Raw genomic sequence first — 15,712 nt, 5'->3', positions numbered from 1 at the left:
CACCTGGCCTCAATAGAAATATCCTCTCTGATCTGGTGAGAGAAAATGAAGGGGAAGTTAAACCGGACTATGCAAAGAAATGTGGGGAAGAACACAGACTACAACTAGATGAGAAGAGGCAGTTTGGTCATTTCTACAGTCACAGAATAGACAGTTAGATAGTGCAAAACACTGGGAGAGGTGTTTATTGTCGAGTTTTTCATGAATTTCTTCAAAGTTCCTGTTGCTTTTAAACATTTACTTGAAATCACCTATGGTCGTGTATTTACAGGCATAATAATGTATAAGATCGCAAACACAAGTAGTAAGTCATCAGTAAGTAAGCCGAACTATCTGAGGTTGTTCGGGGTAGTGATTTGGACGGTTGGGGAAACGCCCCCCAGGTGTCTTCCTTCAGAGGACCACCGGGACGTTCTGGCCCCATGTGGACGGAGTTTGATAAGAGGCATGAATAGATAAATCAGTTGTGATGTCAGTTTTCAATAACATATAGTAAGGGCTGCACAATATCAGGTGAACATGTGTGACGATGTTGAGTTTTGTGGTAGCACTGGACATGACCGTTTCTGCTTTTTGATAGAGCTTCTTCTAAATAACAGTGCTCTTTCTCTTGCGTCTTGGAGCCTGTTTGCACAGCAAGGTTATAAGTATCGTTTTTGCATGTTCATTTCATAAAAGTTTAGCATTTACACAGGAACGTATATCAGTTTCTAATGAAACCACACACGTGTGCAGAGAACAACACCATTAAGCCCCTCGGACCCTCTTAAGCTTCGGACGCAGGCGCAAACTCCCCCAAACAAGAAACACCCGAGCACTTTTCTTGAACTTTTTACCTTGTGTGAGAGTCCGTTTCTGTGGCTCAGTCTCCTCCCGTTTCCTATAACAACCAATCAGCGAGCACTTTAGAGGTAAGTTCATATGAGGCCCTGTTTTTCGGACAACCTTCTTCGTGAAAATGCATCATTTTGGCCTTTTTGTTTCGGAAAAGTTTTGCCTTTAGACGACAGTGTTTTGAAAGCGATTTCCATTTACGCAGAGACGGCTGAAACAATGATGTAGTTTTCCCGTAGGGCCACTAGTGGGTGCTGTTTTTATGCAATTAAGGCATCTATGTATGCACGCAGAGAACAGTACGCTGTAAACATTGACGTTCCCTAAAACTATATTGTTCGTTGTTTTGGTCCACGCGTTTTTCCAAAAGCTGCGTTTTCAGTGGCTCCGAGTCACTAAAATCCTCCCAAATATACTGTCATGACAGAAAAGGTTAATGGGTTTGTTTTAATAAATGAGCATTTGATAGATGATCTTGTTTTTTTTAACATACATTCATAACCATATGGACCAGCCCACTTACTATGTCCTGCAACAGTGATGTCTTGGGATTTAACTTGTTTCGCTCGGCAGCTTCCTGCTTCTTGAATCATTACCTCTTGAATCATTGTCTCAAAATGTTCACAGATTTTCCCCTTATATTACTCACATATCAGAATGTTTTAGAATATGCATTGAACTCACAAAAGTGTTTTTAGTCAAAAGACATTGAAAAGTTTGCATGTTAAACACACAAACACATATTGAGAGTGTCTCATAAAGTTTGAGTATTTTGAGCTGAATGAGAGTTTTGTTTGGTCAGCATGGGGCGTACACCCATTTCAGAGGGCTGAGCATGCAGACTCAGGATGAGGCCCCCCTCTAGTCGCAGCAGCTCTTAATTCCGGTGCCTGGGCCGGCAGAGACCGGTGACCAGTGACCCTGAAGCAGTCGCCCCACCTCGTTGTGATTCTAACCAGCCAGCCATGAAGTGGGCCACCAGGCCGCTGGTCCCACCACCATCAACGCCCATCAGTGAGCAGGGCTTACAAAAAGAGTGGAGAATTGATGGATGGAGGTCCGAGCACAAGGAGGAGGAACGCGCTCTGAAAAGATTGTTTGCTCGATATTCCCACAAAGGAATAGAAGAGAAGCCGACCAGCACTTAGGTCTCATTGAGAAAATATAAAAAAGCTTTTTACGTGCAAAATGTGAGGAGGTGTGCGTAGAGCAACTTTTAGTGCTACCATGAGGCATATTTCTTTTTTTTAGGGGGAAGTGTGTGGAATTTGTGGTCAACTCAGAGTCTGTGTGACCTGATTAAGGGCTTCATCTCTAGAGACGGGGTCAGAGGGCACCAGAGGGCATGAAGGGAAAAAATAGGAAAGGGCGGAAGGTGAGGGACAAGGGGGTGGATTAGGGGTGGGGTTTATGACCACGCCAGCATGGGCATTGGAGCCCTGAATACCACTCCACTATGACCTGTTATGACAGGGATCAGGGCTTTATGCTGAGTGGCTTACTGCCACAATCCATAGTTTGAACTGATGGGGCGGACCCTGTTAATGTTGTTTTGGTAAGGTTGGGGGTGAGGGTCAGGGGTGGAGGGCTGATGGGAAACACAACGACTCTCAAATGCAGGGCTGAAAGGAATACAGTTAAAGTTAATGGCTGTCCCATGTCGGAAGAGCTATCTGTAATATTCATGGTATTTGGTTGTCAGAGACAGATGTTGGTACAGTATATTCATTCTGTTAATCACTGCATGAATGAGTGTATGTGTCCCTTCTTCCACAGGACTGTGAACTGGCCCAATGTCCCAGCAGCCACCCAATCCCCCCGGGGACTAAAGTCCCTTCCCACCAGAGCCACAAAACCCAGTGGCGGTTTGGATCCTGGACCCAGGTCGGCCCGCTTGCCACATGTACCACCACTTTATTGTTGGCTGTTTTTTGTATTTTAGCAGCTTTTCTAACATTTCTCGTCTGCACAACAGTGCAGTGCCAGCTGTGGCAAAGGGACGCGGATGCGCTACGTGAGTTGCCGCGACAACCAGGGTGGCGTGGCGGAAGAGGCGGCATGCGCCCACCTTCCCAAACCCCCCGCCAGGGAGGTGTGCTCAGTGGTGGCCTGCGGACAGTGGAAAGTGCTGGAATGGACAGTGGTAAGAAGAAGAAGATTCGTTCGTATTTAACAAAGCTGTTGAATATTATCTCAGAAGGCGTATAGCTCAGCCAGAGTTGGAAGAACACTTCAAATAAATGAACATATGGCAGTGAATTTTCCCGTTCCTGCCTAAGATCTGCATCTTTTTTTTTTCTTCTTTTTTCTTCTTTTTAACAGACAGTGTCAGCTTTGAGGATTAACTTAATTTATGTCATCAGCACAGTCATGCAGATGTTTTTCTTAGAGTAAGATCTAGCTCTGTTGGTGTGGAGTTAGTCCCGCCAATAATCAGTGAGTGCCCACTGCACTTAGATGTTGGTGTGAGAAAGGATGCGGAGACAGGTTGGCAGCTGGTGCGCAAGTGTGTGTGCGTGTGCACGGAGGAAGTGAGAGAGTCATTCGGAGCAAGGCGCTAAGTTTCTGGAGCTGGGAGATGCAAGGGGCTGCAGTGAGGGGGCTCCGGCCTTGTTTACAGATGTTTCTCATCAGAGCCCTGGTGATACAGTACAGTCAAGACTGCAGGTCTGGTCACCATACACATAAACAACACACACACAGGCACCACCCACACATCTACCACCAAGCCAAAGACACTCATTGACCCCCAGAAGAGAAATAGTTCATCTCACGCCCAAAAACGAATTCGGGGGACTGTCCAAAAACACACACACACACACACACACACACACACACACACACACACACACACACACACACACACACACACACACGCATGCATTAGATTGAGTAACTAAAAACTGGCAGCGACCGAGTGCTCCGATATCACAGACTTCTGTTATTGTTCTCAGGGTCTTTACAGCTTCATTTAGTGTCACATCATATGCTTCAGCTTTATGTGCGCAAAACTGTCCTACAGTATTTACAATCCCATGAAATGTAGTGACAGAGATGTGTAAACATCTGGCGAGTGTAATCCCAGGCCAGGTTTTTTTTTCAGTAGACAGCTGTTGCATAATGTTGTATAATAGATCAAATTTTGCAAAAGGCAGAGAGAATCTTCTTTGGAGCAGCTGAGGGAGAAACCATTAGTACTTATTAGGGAATCTCTTAATATCCAGGGGTGTCAAACACATTTTAGTTCAGCGGCCACATACATACAGCCAAAACTTCAGAACGGACTGGTAAAATAGTGAAATAATAAGATTTAAATTTAAACTTTAAAGTTTTCCTTTTTGGTGGCGTAGAGTACAGAAAAGTACTTCAATCACAACATTAAGCCAATTTTAATGAATGCTCCTTGTGCAAACTGCAGTGAAATGTTAAAAAAAGACTAAAACAAAACGTCATTAACAGTTGTGTTATGCAGGTCTTTACAAACTCCCCCTGACACCATGTCTTTCAGAATAAAGCGAGTTCACTTCCAGCATCTCGGGGTCTCAGTGTTGTGTCGTGTCCGCGACTGTTAATAAATTTGTTTAAAAGTCAATGTTTTCTTGGAAATTTTAACTATTTCCTTGGTGGTTTGACTGGAATGGAGCTTCTTGCGGGCCCATTTTGGCCCGCGAGCTTTATGTTTGACACACGTTCCGTAATATGATGAACACATGAAGTAAGTGTTTTGGAACACATTGTTGTGACATCCTTATTTTTGACATATGGACAGAAAAAAACTGATTATCAAGACAATTAAACTTCTTTTGGACACGGTACACTTTAGATTTGTTAGGTGAACATAGTTGGGAGCAGCTCTGTTACTATTATACTAAACTCAATGAATGAATGATCTTTAGATACAAATCTAATTTTAATATACTGTAAAGCATAAAGCATCCAAACATATTTGAAAAAGAGTATCAATTTTCTCAATATCTTCATCAATTGCTCCATTTGGATTCTATACACAAGAAAATAAACATCTTTAACTACAATATGCTGTCTGTATCAAACATGTTATATTACTATTCAGAAAAAAGAGCAAACAATAGAAGAAACATTCCCCACGATGAACGCAAACTATTATTGTGTATTGTGAAACGGCTATTTCATGTCAATCCAAAATATCATATCTTTATGGATTTTCTCTTAAATTGCTTCATTCTTAAGCATTCATTTAGCTCTTCTTTTAATTTATTACATAATTTAATTCCACAAACTGAAATACGAAAGCTTTTCTGTGAAATATGAAGTAAGAATTTCCCCTCAGATTATATCCTCCCCACGTGGAGCACAGAAACACCTAATTAAGAGAAGTAAATGAAAATGATCTTACTTTGAGCTGCTGTTTGTAGTCCCCTTGTTTTGTTGTCCCATCTGTCTTTTAATGGTAAGAATTGTTTATTTTAAAAAATCCGGCTATCATCCGGTATTACAGTAGTATGTTCCTATAAGTGAAGTGATGCTGACCGTTCAGCGGAGAATGTTTATGCATCCAGAGAGAATTCCTTCCTCACCCCGTGTTTCTGTCGTCAGTGCTCGGTAACCTGTGGCCAGGGGAAGACCACTCGGCAGGTGCTGTGCGTCAACTTCAGCGACCAGGAGGTGAGCGCCAGTGAGTGCGACCCCGACGACCGTCCCACCACGGAGCAGGACTGCGCCATGTCTCAGTGTCCGCCCCGGTCCAGCGAGTCCCGACCTCTGCCGTCCTCACCCAACACCAGCTCCAGGAACAACCTACCGCGCAGCCAGTCCCACCAGTGGCGGACCGGACCCTGGGGCGCGGTGAGGCACCGCACACACAAGAACCTCATGACACACAGATTCACTTCTCTGAGGTTTGACACTATACATGTGACATGTGGATCAAAGTCACTTGTTTTTTTTTTTTTTTTTAGTTTGGTTACAATGGTAACGCCAGTCACATGTTGTCTTTGGAAGAAGCTATTTGTGAGGAGTTTTGTTTCATTTGGACAATTTCTTTCAGTGGACATGACTCATCCGTCTCACACATAAGGCCTGATTTATTTACTGAAGGGATTACTGGTGGAAAAAGATTACTGCGCTGTTCTCCACCTCTTCTTTCGATCATCATTCCTTGATGTGAGTTAACCAAGATGTCAGCCACTTGACCATTCCTGGTCTACTTGGTAATGTGGCCAAATCATTGGAACTTCCTTCTGCGTGCAGCCGCTAGGCGTGGCTCATATGGTCCAAGTGTATTTTGCATTTGCCGTCAAGCTTCCTCATTGCTAATAAGTTATTTCCAAGTTAAAAAAGGCACTCAAACGTGATACCACATGAAAACTGATCTACAAATTGGGTCTATTATGTCTGACAGAAGTGCAACGAAACTAAATATCGGTAATATCAGTCATGTTTCTCCGAATGAGCAGAATCCGAGCAGTTTATGCTCATGGATAATTCAATGTGATCTCCGGCGCCTGAAAGCAGTCGCATCCATGTTTAACACATTTGAAAGTGACGGTGCAAATCAGCTCATCGTCGAGCAGAAGTAAAGCTGCTGTCGTTCTGAGAGGAGTTTCCTTCAGCCGCACCCAACCAGGTTTATTTGTGGTGCTTGGTTTTAACATATGTTCTCTTTTGTTCTTAGGTCTTGACATCTTTTCTCAATTTCTTCCCTTTTTTTCTTCAAAGTTTAACTTTGTGACAAATCATCTGCCATGCTCTGTCTTTTTTTATTTAAATATGGATTTTTCTTCTTTTTTTCCACCCAAACTTCCAACTTCAGGTTATTAATTCTCACTTCACCCAAACTTCCCAAGGTGGACTTCAAGGTTAATGCCTGTAATGTTTGAATGATTTTATTCACCGTGCTTGCTTGATATAGGCAGGCACAATAACTACAATCCAAGCACTAGACTCCTTTTTATTTGCCTTTTTTAAATTACTTTTCTTATGCCGGATTTTCGGCACGAAACTAGTTCCACGTCGATACTTTTTCCACTACTACTGGTACTTTATAGATACGTTTTCTCTATAACTCGTACTTTGTTGATAGTTTTTATCTATTGCTGGCACTTTATTAGTTTTTTTCACTATAAGTTGTGCGTCATTGATACTTAAGGATTACTGTTGTTATTACAAATTCTTATTATCCTCTCTCTCTCTCTCTCTCTCTCTCTCTCTCTCTCTCTCTCTCTCTCTCTCTCTCTCTCTCTCTCTCAGACACTCACTCGCATAATGATAGAGCGCCTGCTATTTGGACTTAGTAGTGGCAATATGGAGGGGATACTAGTCAGCAGCGAGCAGCAGCAGGCACACTCAAAACTTGATGCAATGTTTTCTTTAGTTTAGGAATGTTGTTGTTAGTGGTGCTAATTTTTGTCCCTCAATAAGCCACAAAACACGCTCAAACAGATCACGCTATCTGTGCAAATCAGCACAATTTGTCTGGGATTAAAGTAACTCAGGTCCTGAGAGCCCAAATCAACAGTTCCCAAAATGTGTGTCTAATGCTCAACTGTTTTTTTTTTTTGCTCGCCAACATGTGTTCCTTGTAATTGTAGTGACCGCTTGCAGCAGATGCCTGGAATGACTTTTTAATATTCACTTTGTTTTTAATCAACCTGGAAGTAAAGCTCAGGTCTATTAGGGCTTTAGCCATTTTATTGTAACGTCACAGGATAATGATGAGAGCATTGTGCACTCGCTTTCAGTTCCTGTTTCAAGCTTGCACATTCTCCAAAGCCTCAAAGCATTATGAAAAAACAAACAAACAGATTTATTCAAAACTTTAATGCTTTTCCATAGAAATATGACTTGTTATACCTATTCAATTTAGTCATTATTAATAACGATGTCAGCCTTTGAAATATCAAATGAACTCAAAAACAGAAGAGGCCGGCAAATGTTGAGTATTTTTATTAGTTTTAATATGCATAGCTACTCATACATCCATAAAGATGCATTGTTATTCCCACTTCCCAACAGAAGAGCCACTCTCTCCACATCTCCCTTTATCTTGTGTGTGGAATTCATATCCCTGGTATGACCCGCTGGCTACAGGTCATCTCACCCCGTGCATCTATTTCTATGTGTTCTCTTGAGCTGTTTTGTTGGGGGTTTTTTATTTTTACTGGGTCAGTGCTGATCAGAAATAACCTTCAAATAATTCTGGGAAGTGATCAAAGCTATTTCGGGGGATTTCCTTCCTGTGTCCTGAGGATTTCAACTCCAGCATTTAGTTTTCAGACATGAGACGCCTGCTGGTATTGTCTGAATGTCTGTGGTTGCTTTATGTCCAGGGTGTTGATTTGTAGAGAGACAAAAGACAGGGTGAGGGAGTCACATTTCTGAATGGGTTTAGGGATTTCTACAGCATTCTTGCGAGTGCATTACAATGTTAAGGTACACACTGCTTTTTGCCACTTTATAGTACACGGCATACCCACAGGTTGTTGGTGCAGGTGACACAAGACATGAAAACCTTCATTTACTTTCATTTACATGCAAATTTATGCAAAGATCCAGGATGGTGGAACCATAACCCTCTCTTACTGTACCCCCACCAATTGTACACATTTGATTTCATTTCCAGTTGAAAAAGCATAGAATTGGTGCTTTGGGTATATTGCATGAAAAGTGAAGGAATTTCTCAGGAACTCCTGGTGAAATTTGGGTCAAAATTCCACCTGCAAGGCCATCACTCGGTCAACATTCATAGAATGTTTCATTGAGATTTGCACTACGACTATCTGATAAAAGTGTGTATTTTTGGAACCTACGGCTGTCTTGCAAAGGTATAGAAATGCCAAGAAAAGCTGTGTGAGAGTAAATGAATTCAGTGTCTTTGGGTCTCCCCGCAATCCTTCTCCGATCAGACGTCAAGCGAAATGGATTTCGTGAAGTAAGCCGTGAGATGAAGATGTCAGAATGGATGAACACTGAATCCTCATTTCTCATCTGTTAGACTTTCTATTTCGCTAAAAAGCAGGGTTTGAAACATCTGCAATGACCATGAGACTCTATGGAAAGTAGTGCAAATTCAAGCAATATGGAAATGGTGCACCTCTGCACGTGTTTCAAGATGCATTTCTCGAGGAATCCGTTCACTGTATGTCAAAGGCTCAGTCAGAGAGGGCTTTACTACAGAAAGAGAGAATCACACGCTCAACTTATAAATACCTTATTTTCTACTTTGAAGCTTTCTAGTCATTTCTGCATGAGTCTCCTCTGCGCTGTTCGTTCGTCGTTTTCTTGAACTGAAATGTAAACACTGTATCCCTCCGGGACTCGTCCACGCCTGCACACCGAGCATCTGTTTTGCAACAGCTGTATTTCTGACACTGTGCCCCTCTCCCTTTAACAACAGTGCTCCAGCACGTGTGCGGGAGGCTTCCAGCGACGAGTTGTAGTGTGCCAGGACGAGAACGGCTACCCGGCCAACAGCTGTGAGGACCGCAGCCGACCCAACGAGCAGCGATCCTGCGAGTCGGGGCCGTGCCCCCAGTGGATCTATGGGAACTGGGGAGAGGTGAGACACGCACTACCTCTGCTTATCAGATAATGGCTGTTCGCCAGGTGTCTGTTCTTTAACCGCTTCGAGCAGGGATGTCAAACTCATTTAAGTTCAGGGGCCCATGTACAGCCCAATTTCATCTCTGCTGGGCCAGGTCAGTGAACTAGAGGCATAGTATAGTTTAAATTTAAACTTTAAAGGTTTTCCTTTGTTGTTGCACAGAGTGTACATTTTGAAAAGGTCCTTATGTTTGCAAAACTGAACGATTGGTGCCAAAAATCACTACAATCTCAACAAAAGGCCAAATTTAATGTCACTTTCTTTGGCAAAATCCATGAAATGTTCCCCAAAAAAAATCATCTCCTGTAACTTGCACCTTGCAGCCTTTTGCATGCATGTTTTTACAAACTCACCCTGACAGCATGGCTTTGAGGCTAATGCCCGTTTCCGGTCTTTCAAGGCAGCATCACTGATATCTCAGCTCAGGTCTCAGTGTTGTGTCCGCTTACTCTTAAGGAATGTGTTGGGGAAAAAAAATTTAAATTCTTTTTTTCTTTTCATGGACTCAATTAGAGCCTCTTGCAGTCCAGTTTTGGCCCACATGTGTTTGACGCCCCTGCTTTAGAGAATATTTATTGCATATTTTAATTAACATTTGGAGAAATAGACAAGCTGATGCTCCATTTACTAGGTGTAACATAAAATATGGTGTAAAGCATTTTGCACTGAAGAAAATCACACGTTTCACCATTTCTAACTTGTGGATTTCTGTGAAAGATGAGCTACATGCTATTGAACACCATTTCCCTACTCATCTATTTCCCAACCATTTAATAATTGAACATTTAAAAAAAAAAAAAAACTCTTAAATGTAACATACCTTTGGCATTTGGCATATGTTGTAAAACTTGGGAAAAGTTTAGGGTTACATTGATTTTATAATTTATTTATCATATGTTCAAGTTAACTGCAGATGAGCTGACGAGAGCGGCAGTGTCAAAGTCACTTTAGCTCAGGGGCCACATGCAGACCAATTTCATCTTGAGCTGGCTGAACTGGTAAAACAGTGCCATTATAACTTTTCAATTTAAACGTTTCTCTGTTGTGGCGCAGATTATACATGATGAAACTGTCTATATTCTTTTGTAAAAAAACAAACATTTATCCCAAATATGACGACAATCTCAAAATAACGCCAATTGTAATGATAATTCTACAAAATATAGTGAAAAATCAATGTTTTCTTTGATATTTTAACAATTTGGTTGGTAGTTTGGCGGGCTGGATTGGAGCCTTTTGCAGGCCGGTTTTGGCTCATGGGCTTTATGTTTGACACCCCTGAACTAGAAGGGAATGGGAAGAAAGGTTAACTAAATGAGAAAAATACAGTCATTTACCCCATAAAGGGTTTAACTTCACAGACTTTTGTACATCCATCGATTAGCGCTGGTGTTTTCTTCACTCTGTCCTCTCCGTCTTCTGCAGTGTACCAAGCCGTGTGGAGGCGGCATCAAGACGAGGCTGGTGGTGTGTCAGCGTCCGAATGGCGAGCGCTTCAACGATCTGAGCTGCGAGATCCACGACAAACCGCCAGATCGCGAGCAGTGCAATACTCAGCCGTGCCCTTCTAGCCCCCACTGGAGCACAGACCCATGGAGCTCGGTACGCTCATAAAAAATACTCTCTGCTTTATGTTCATATTTTCAAACGCATGTAGTCGCAAAGGGGTGGAAGCATGATGGTGGTGCTTTTTGCTCTGGAGGTATCACACTCCAGCTCGTCACCTCTTACCTTTAACCACCTCCACTTCCTGCTCCATCCCTGGTGCCTGTGATTGGTTGGTCAACGTCTCCTCAAGACATTCGAAATAAAAAAAAAAAAAAAGAATTTCTCTGGCACTTGAATGGCAAAAAAATATCTATACACGCACTTATGCCAAAAAAAAAAAAAAAAAAGAAGTACAACAACACAGAATACTTCCGTGACAGCTGTGACCATTAGAGTATTTTCTTTTTTTGTCAGCGCTAGTAACCATAAAACTGTTGTTGAGCCTTTTAATTAGTTATTTTTTTGTTTTGTTCTTTTTGGAAAATTCAGGATCTTTTTGTATCACAATCAAAGTTAGTCTTGTAAAATATTGTTTTTAAAGATAATTTATTAAGATATTTTTTTTTCTCTCCTTTTTCCTCTCTGTATATAGCATTAACTTTAAACAAAACAAAGTCATTTATATTGTGTCATAGCTCTTTGTATTCGCACATATAGCCAATCATTGTTCATACACAGATACTGATGAATGTTTTGTATATCAGGAATATACAGTACAATGCCTTGTTCTTTTATTATCCAAAGAGTGGCCCGTCATTTCCAAATATGTGGTGCTACACGAAATAGTGCATGTTCTGTTAAGAGCATGAGAAGCACCTCTTTACATAGGACTGTATCTGGGCTTTGTATTATATTTACATCATTGTATAAGATGTATTTGTTTTGTTTTTTTGAAGTGGCTATTGTATCAAGAACTCAATTTGTCTCAAGGCACATGTGGTTTGTAGAGAACATACTAATCCTATTCAGACACTTTCTTTTACAGTTTATGTTTATAAAACACTCGTGGTGTCGCTCCCCAAAAAACAATGACACGGCAGTGGACATGCGCATTCAAAAGTGCCTGAAACGTCCAGTATCAGCAGTAACGAGCGCACTGTAAAATAAAGTGTCTCACCACTTTCATGGTAGGTAGAATTCATAGCCATTGTACTTCCTGTTTGGCGGAGGGCTTGGACCCCACATTTTATTCCCAAACAGCAACAGTCAGAGCTCTCCGCCTCAAAAGGTGCTTGATATGAGTGTATTTATATTGTGTTAGGTAATATTTGCTTTGTACAGTCAGTACTTGGAGTTGCTAAATATGTTATTTTATGCTATGCTCAAACAATACCTCACTTGGAACGAAACACAACTCAACTAGCCATGAAACAACGATGACATACACAACAGTGGTGCTTTGGCCAAACAAGGGAGATATGAGTTATCAAAACAAAGGAAGAAAAAAAAAAGAATCACTTTTTCTGTTGGTTAGCTGTTCGTTGTGGCACGTCACTGTTCAATGCTGCGTCTTATGTGCTTTTCATTTCTTCTGTGCACTCATCAGATTGATTAGCTAAATACACAATGTATCACAGATTTAATTATATGTTGAATTGTCTTCTTTTCTTTTTTTTTTTTTCTTTTTTTTTTTTTATCCATCGTTTAATTTGCTTGACATTTGCAGGCTTGGTCCAAATAATGGCATTCTTTGAAATCAACATGAGTACAGAATTTAGAAAATCTTCACAGATTACACTTAGAAATTGAAAGACATTGGTTTAATCACAGTTGTAAAATGTGCCAAAGGCTGAAAACAATATGGACGCAGAATGTTGCTGGACACTATTATTGGCACCTTTTGATCAATTTTCAATCTGTTCCTCTAACAACATAAGAAGTCATTTGTACCTGTGCTTCATTCTCAGGGTTCACACGGTCCAAATTAACCAATAAATGATTCTTATACTAGAAGCGGACTTGAGATCGGTGATTCACAGGTTCAATTCTCACAGTCGACAGATCGCCACCGTGGGTCCCTGAGCATGACCCTAGACCCCCATCAGCTCCCAGGAGCACCTTAATGTGGTTACCCACCCCATCCTAGAAATAGGATGTTTAAATGTGGAAAAAGGAGTTTTCCCTAGGGTAGTAATAAAGTATGATTAGTTTAGTTTTCCTAGCATGAGAGATATTTAATTCTATCCCAAAGGACTTGGCAAAATCACCAAAGATCGTCAAATATCTGCTTCAGCAGTCTTGAACCTGCAGCTAAAATCAACCTCAGTCAGAGAAATCTGAATGTCAGGACAAAATGTGAAGGAAAACTAACTAAATCATTTACAGTCGTTCAGGCTGAAAACTGCACAAACTAGGTTTTTATGGGTAAAGAAATACATGAAAAGAAAACACCTATGTTTGTAGAGGTGCAACAGTCAAAGAAAAGTCAATGTGGTGCCGGACTCATTCAATTTATGACGTTAACTTTGAAATCTTGTGATTAACAAGAGAGAGATGTCAGTTAGTGTGCTTTGAGATGGGTTTGGTCTCAATGACAGAAAAGAAGACATTTAGCAGCACATAGAAATCCCTAAAAAGGTTGGGTTTTTTTAAATTGCTTTGAAGCAACCCAAAGAGAGCCGAAATAAAAACAGATCTTGAACTCGTCACAATGGAAGAGAGTCAAGAATGTAGCAGCAGACAGGTGCAAGAAGCCTCCACATGGATAAAAGAGACTTTTGGAGGTCAACATTACCGCCAAAGGTTCTGCAACCAATTATCAATGAAGGGTGCCAGTATGTCTGTCTGGGATGCATTTTGTGTTTGCATTGTTTCACTTTGATGCCGGTTTTGCACAGTAACCCACAGCGTATCGCTCAAATGACTCACAATGGTATATTTCTCTGTCAATTGGGCGTTGCCTCACATTTTGGACCAGGACTGCAATAGATGATCTGTTAAATGTTTGTACATGTGATACCTCTGACCACAGGGGATGTTTATGGTGTTTTGTATCCAGAGCTCGCTCTCTGAGCCAACCTAATGTGTCTACCTCAGTCTCTGTGATGATTGCCCCCCTGCCGCATCTTCCTCTCCCTTGCACTGGAGGGATTTTGGCTGGCTAAGATTAAGCATGAGTGGTTTAAGCTCCCCTGTGCAGCTGATGGCCCTAAACACAGATCTGTGTGTGTGTGTGTGTGTGTGTGTGTGTGTGTGTGTGTGTGTGTGTGTGTGTGTGTGTGTGTGTGTGTGTGTGTGTGTGTGTGTGTGTGTGTGTGTGTGTGTGTGTGTGTGTGTGTGTGTGTCCCTCCCACCATGCAATGCTTCCCATCTCTTTGAAGACAGTGAAAACTAATCCAGAATCTGTGGTTAGGGGCAACTTTTGCCTGCAGCCCACCCAGTTGACTCCTCCTGGTCATAAATGTCTGTACTGACATCACACCTTATTTTAAGGGCCTGTTAACACAGCAGTGAGTACATTTTCTTTTTTTTAATCATTTTTCTTTTTTTTTTTAACCACACATCATCTACTAATGAGAACTGTTGCTTGTAATGCCTCCCATGTGTGATTGCAAAGGCAGCATGTAGTCAAACGTAGGCCGAATCAGTGAAAGTAGAACACAGCCTTAACACATTGTCGTGAAAATATCTCAGTATTCCCAGTTAGTTTCAACAGTTTGGCCCCTGGTGGTCAATTCACTTTGTGCCAAAAAAAACAACAACAAAAAAAAAAGCAGTAAGCCACAGATGTCACATGAACCGGCTCGAACAGGCTCTTGAAATAAGTATATTGTATGTCTTTTATTCACAAATGGCAGTATTAGTCTATGTTTCAAGAATATTTCTGTATATTTATGTAATTACTTGTATTTATTGTTCATTCATCATAATGTTATGTCAATATTTAATTTTTTTTAATGGATTTGTTGGATTTCTGTTCATTTCCAGAAAAAGGCTACAATTAAAGTGAAGTAGAGGTACTAACAAAGGCTTTTCTTCGTTCTTACTTGAACAAACCACTGTTGTTGCATATGTTTAGCAGGGAAATGTGAAAGAAAACCCAACTTAATGCGGTCAACTTACTGTCACGACAGTAAGGTTGTTTTAAAAAACAAAAACAGGAACAGATAACTGATCCAAGCGTGTGTTTTTAACAACATTCATTAACCCTAATGGCCTCGCTGCTTGCAACTTGGTTCTCCTGCTGCTAAGCCCTGCACTGAAATGTTTAACTCCAGATCACCAACTCAGGCTTTATGGTAATTATAGCGTTTGTAGATCAGGAAGTGGCCTACTTGATATGGTGTTTTACCTATGGCCTTGGCAAAAGATTTAAAAACAGGGGGGAGAGAAGCGGTGCCCGTTCCGGGTCGAGTCAATGGGGTGTTTTTCCTGAATGAAAATGCACAAATCAGTGAGCAATATCTTTGTTGTTTTACGTGGCCGGGGCCTCTGTTGACCTCTCTCAGTGAGCACATTTTTACAGCCTGTGTCAGGAGTTCAAAGCTGTTTCCAATCAGGTAAATCTTGTTCCTGTGTGACAGTGCCCCAACCTGCTTTCCTTACTCTTTTGGAATGGGTATGGACGCCTGCTTGCCTAGCGCCATACGTCCCTCTCTGTCAAGCCCCCCCCCGACCCGAGACTGATCTAACATAGGTTGATGACATTTGTACCATTGTGGGGGCCACTGACAGTCAATGGGGCAGTGTGGAGGCATCAGCTAGACAATACAGTGGTGCACTGGCAGGTCAGAGGTGATGTTTGATCTG

At 41.5% G+C, this 15,712-nt stretch overlaps 1 protein-coding gene across 1 annotated transcript in view; it reads left to right on the top strand.

Moving 5' to 3' along the window:
* The window catches only part of adamts9 (ADAM metallopeptidase with thrombospondin type 1 motif, 9), a 33,827-nt gene extending 22,535 nt beyond the window's left edge, over positions 1–11,292 (top strand). The window contains exons 24-28 of the mRNA XM_080460619.1: positions 2,611–2,718; positions 2,810–2,977; positions 5,410–5,658; positions 9,209–9,370; positions 10,841–11,292. Of these exons, the coding sequence (XP_080316745.1) occupies positions 2,611–2,718; positions 2,810–2,977; positions 5,410–5,658; positions 9,209–9,370; positions 10,841–11,029 (876 nt within the window). The 3' untranslated portion in view covers positions 11,030–11,292. The remainder of the gene's footprint in view (positions 1–2,610; positions 2,719–2,809; positions 2,978–5,409; positions 5,659–9,208; positions 9,371–10,840) is intronic.
* The last annotated feature ends 4,420 nt before the right edge of the window (positions 11,293–15,712 follow it).

This window comes from Lipophrys pholis (assembly GCF_963383615.2).
Source record: "Lipophrys pholis genome assembly, chromosome: 4".
In the NCBI taxonomy this organism is placed as follows: domain Eukaryota; kingdom Metazoa; phylum Chordata; class Actinopteri; order Blenniiformes; family Blenniidae; genus Lipophrys; species Lipophrys pholis.
The sequence above is the reverse complement of the archived record's forward strand: the minus strand, read 5'-3'. Positions and strand labels throughout refer to the sequence as shown.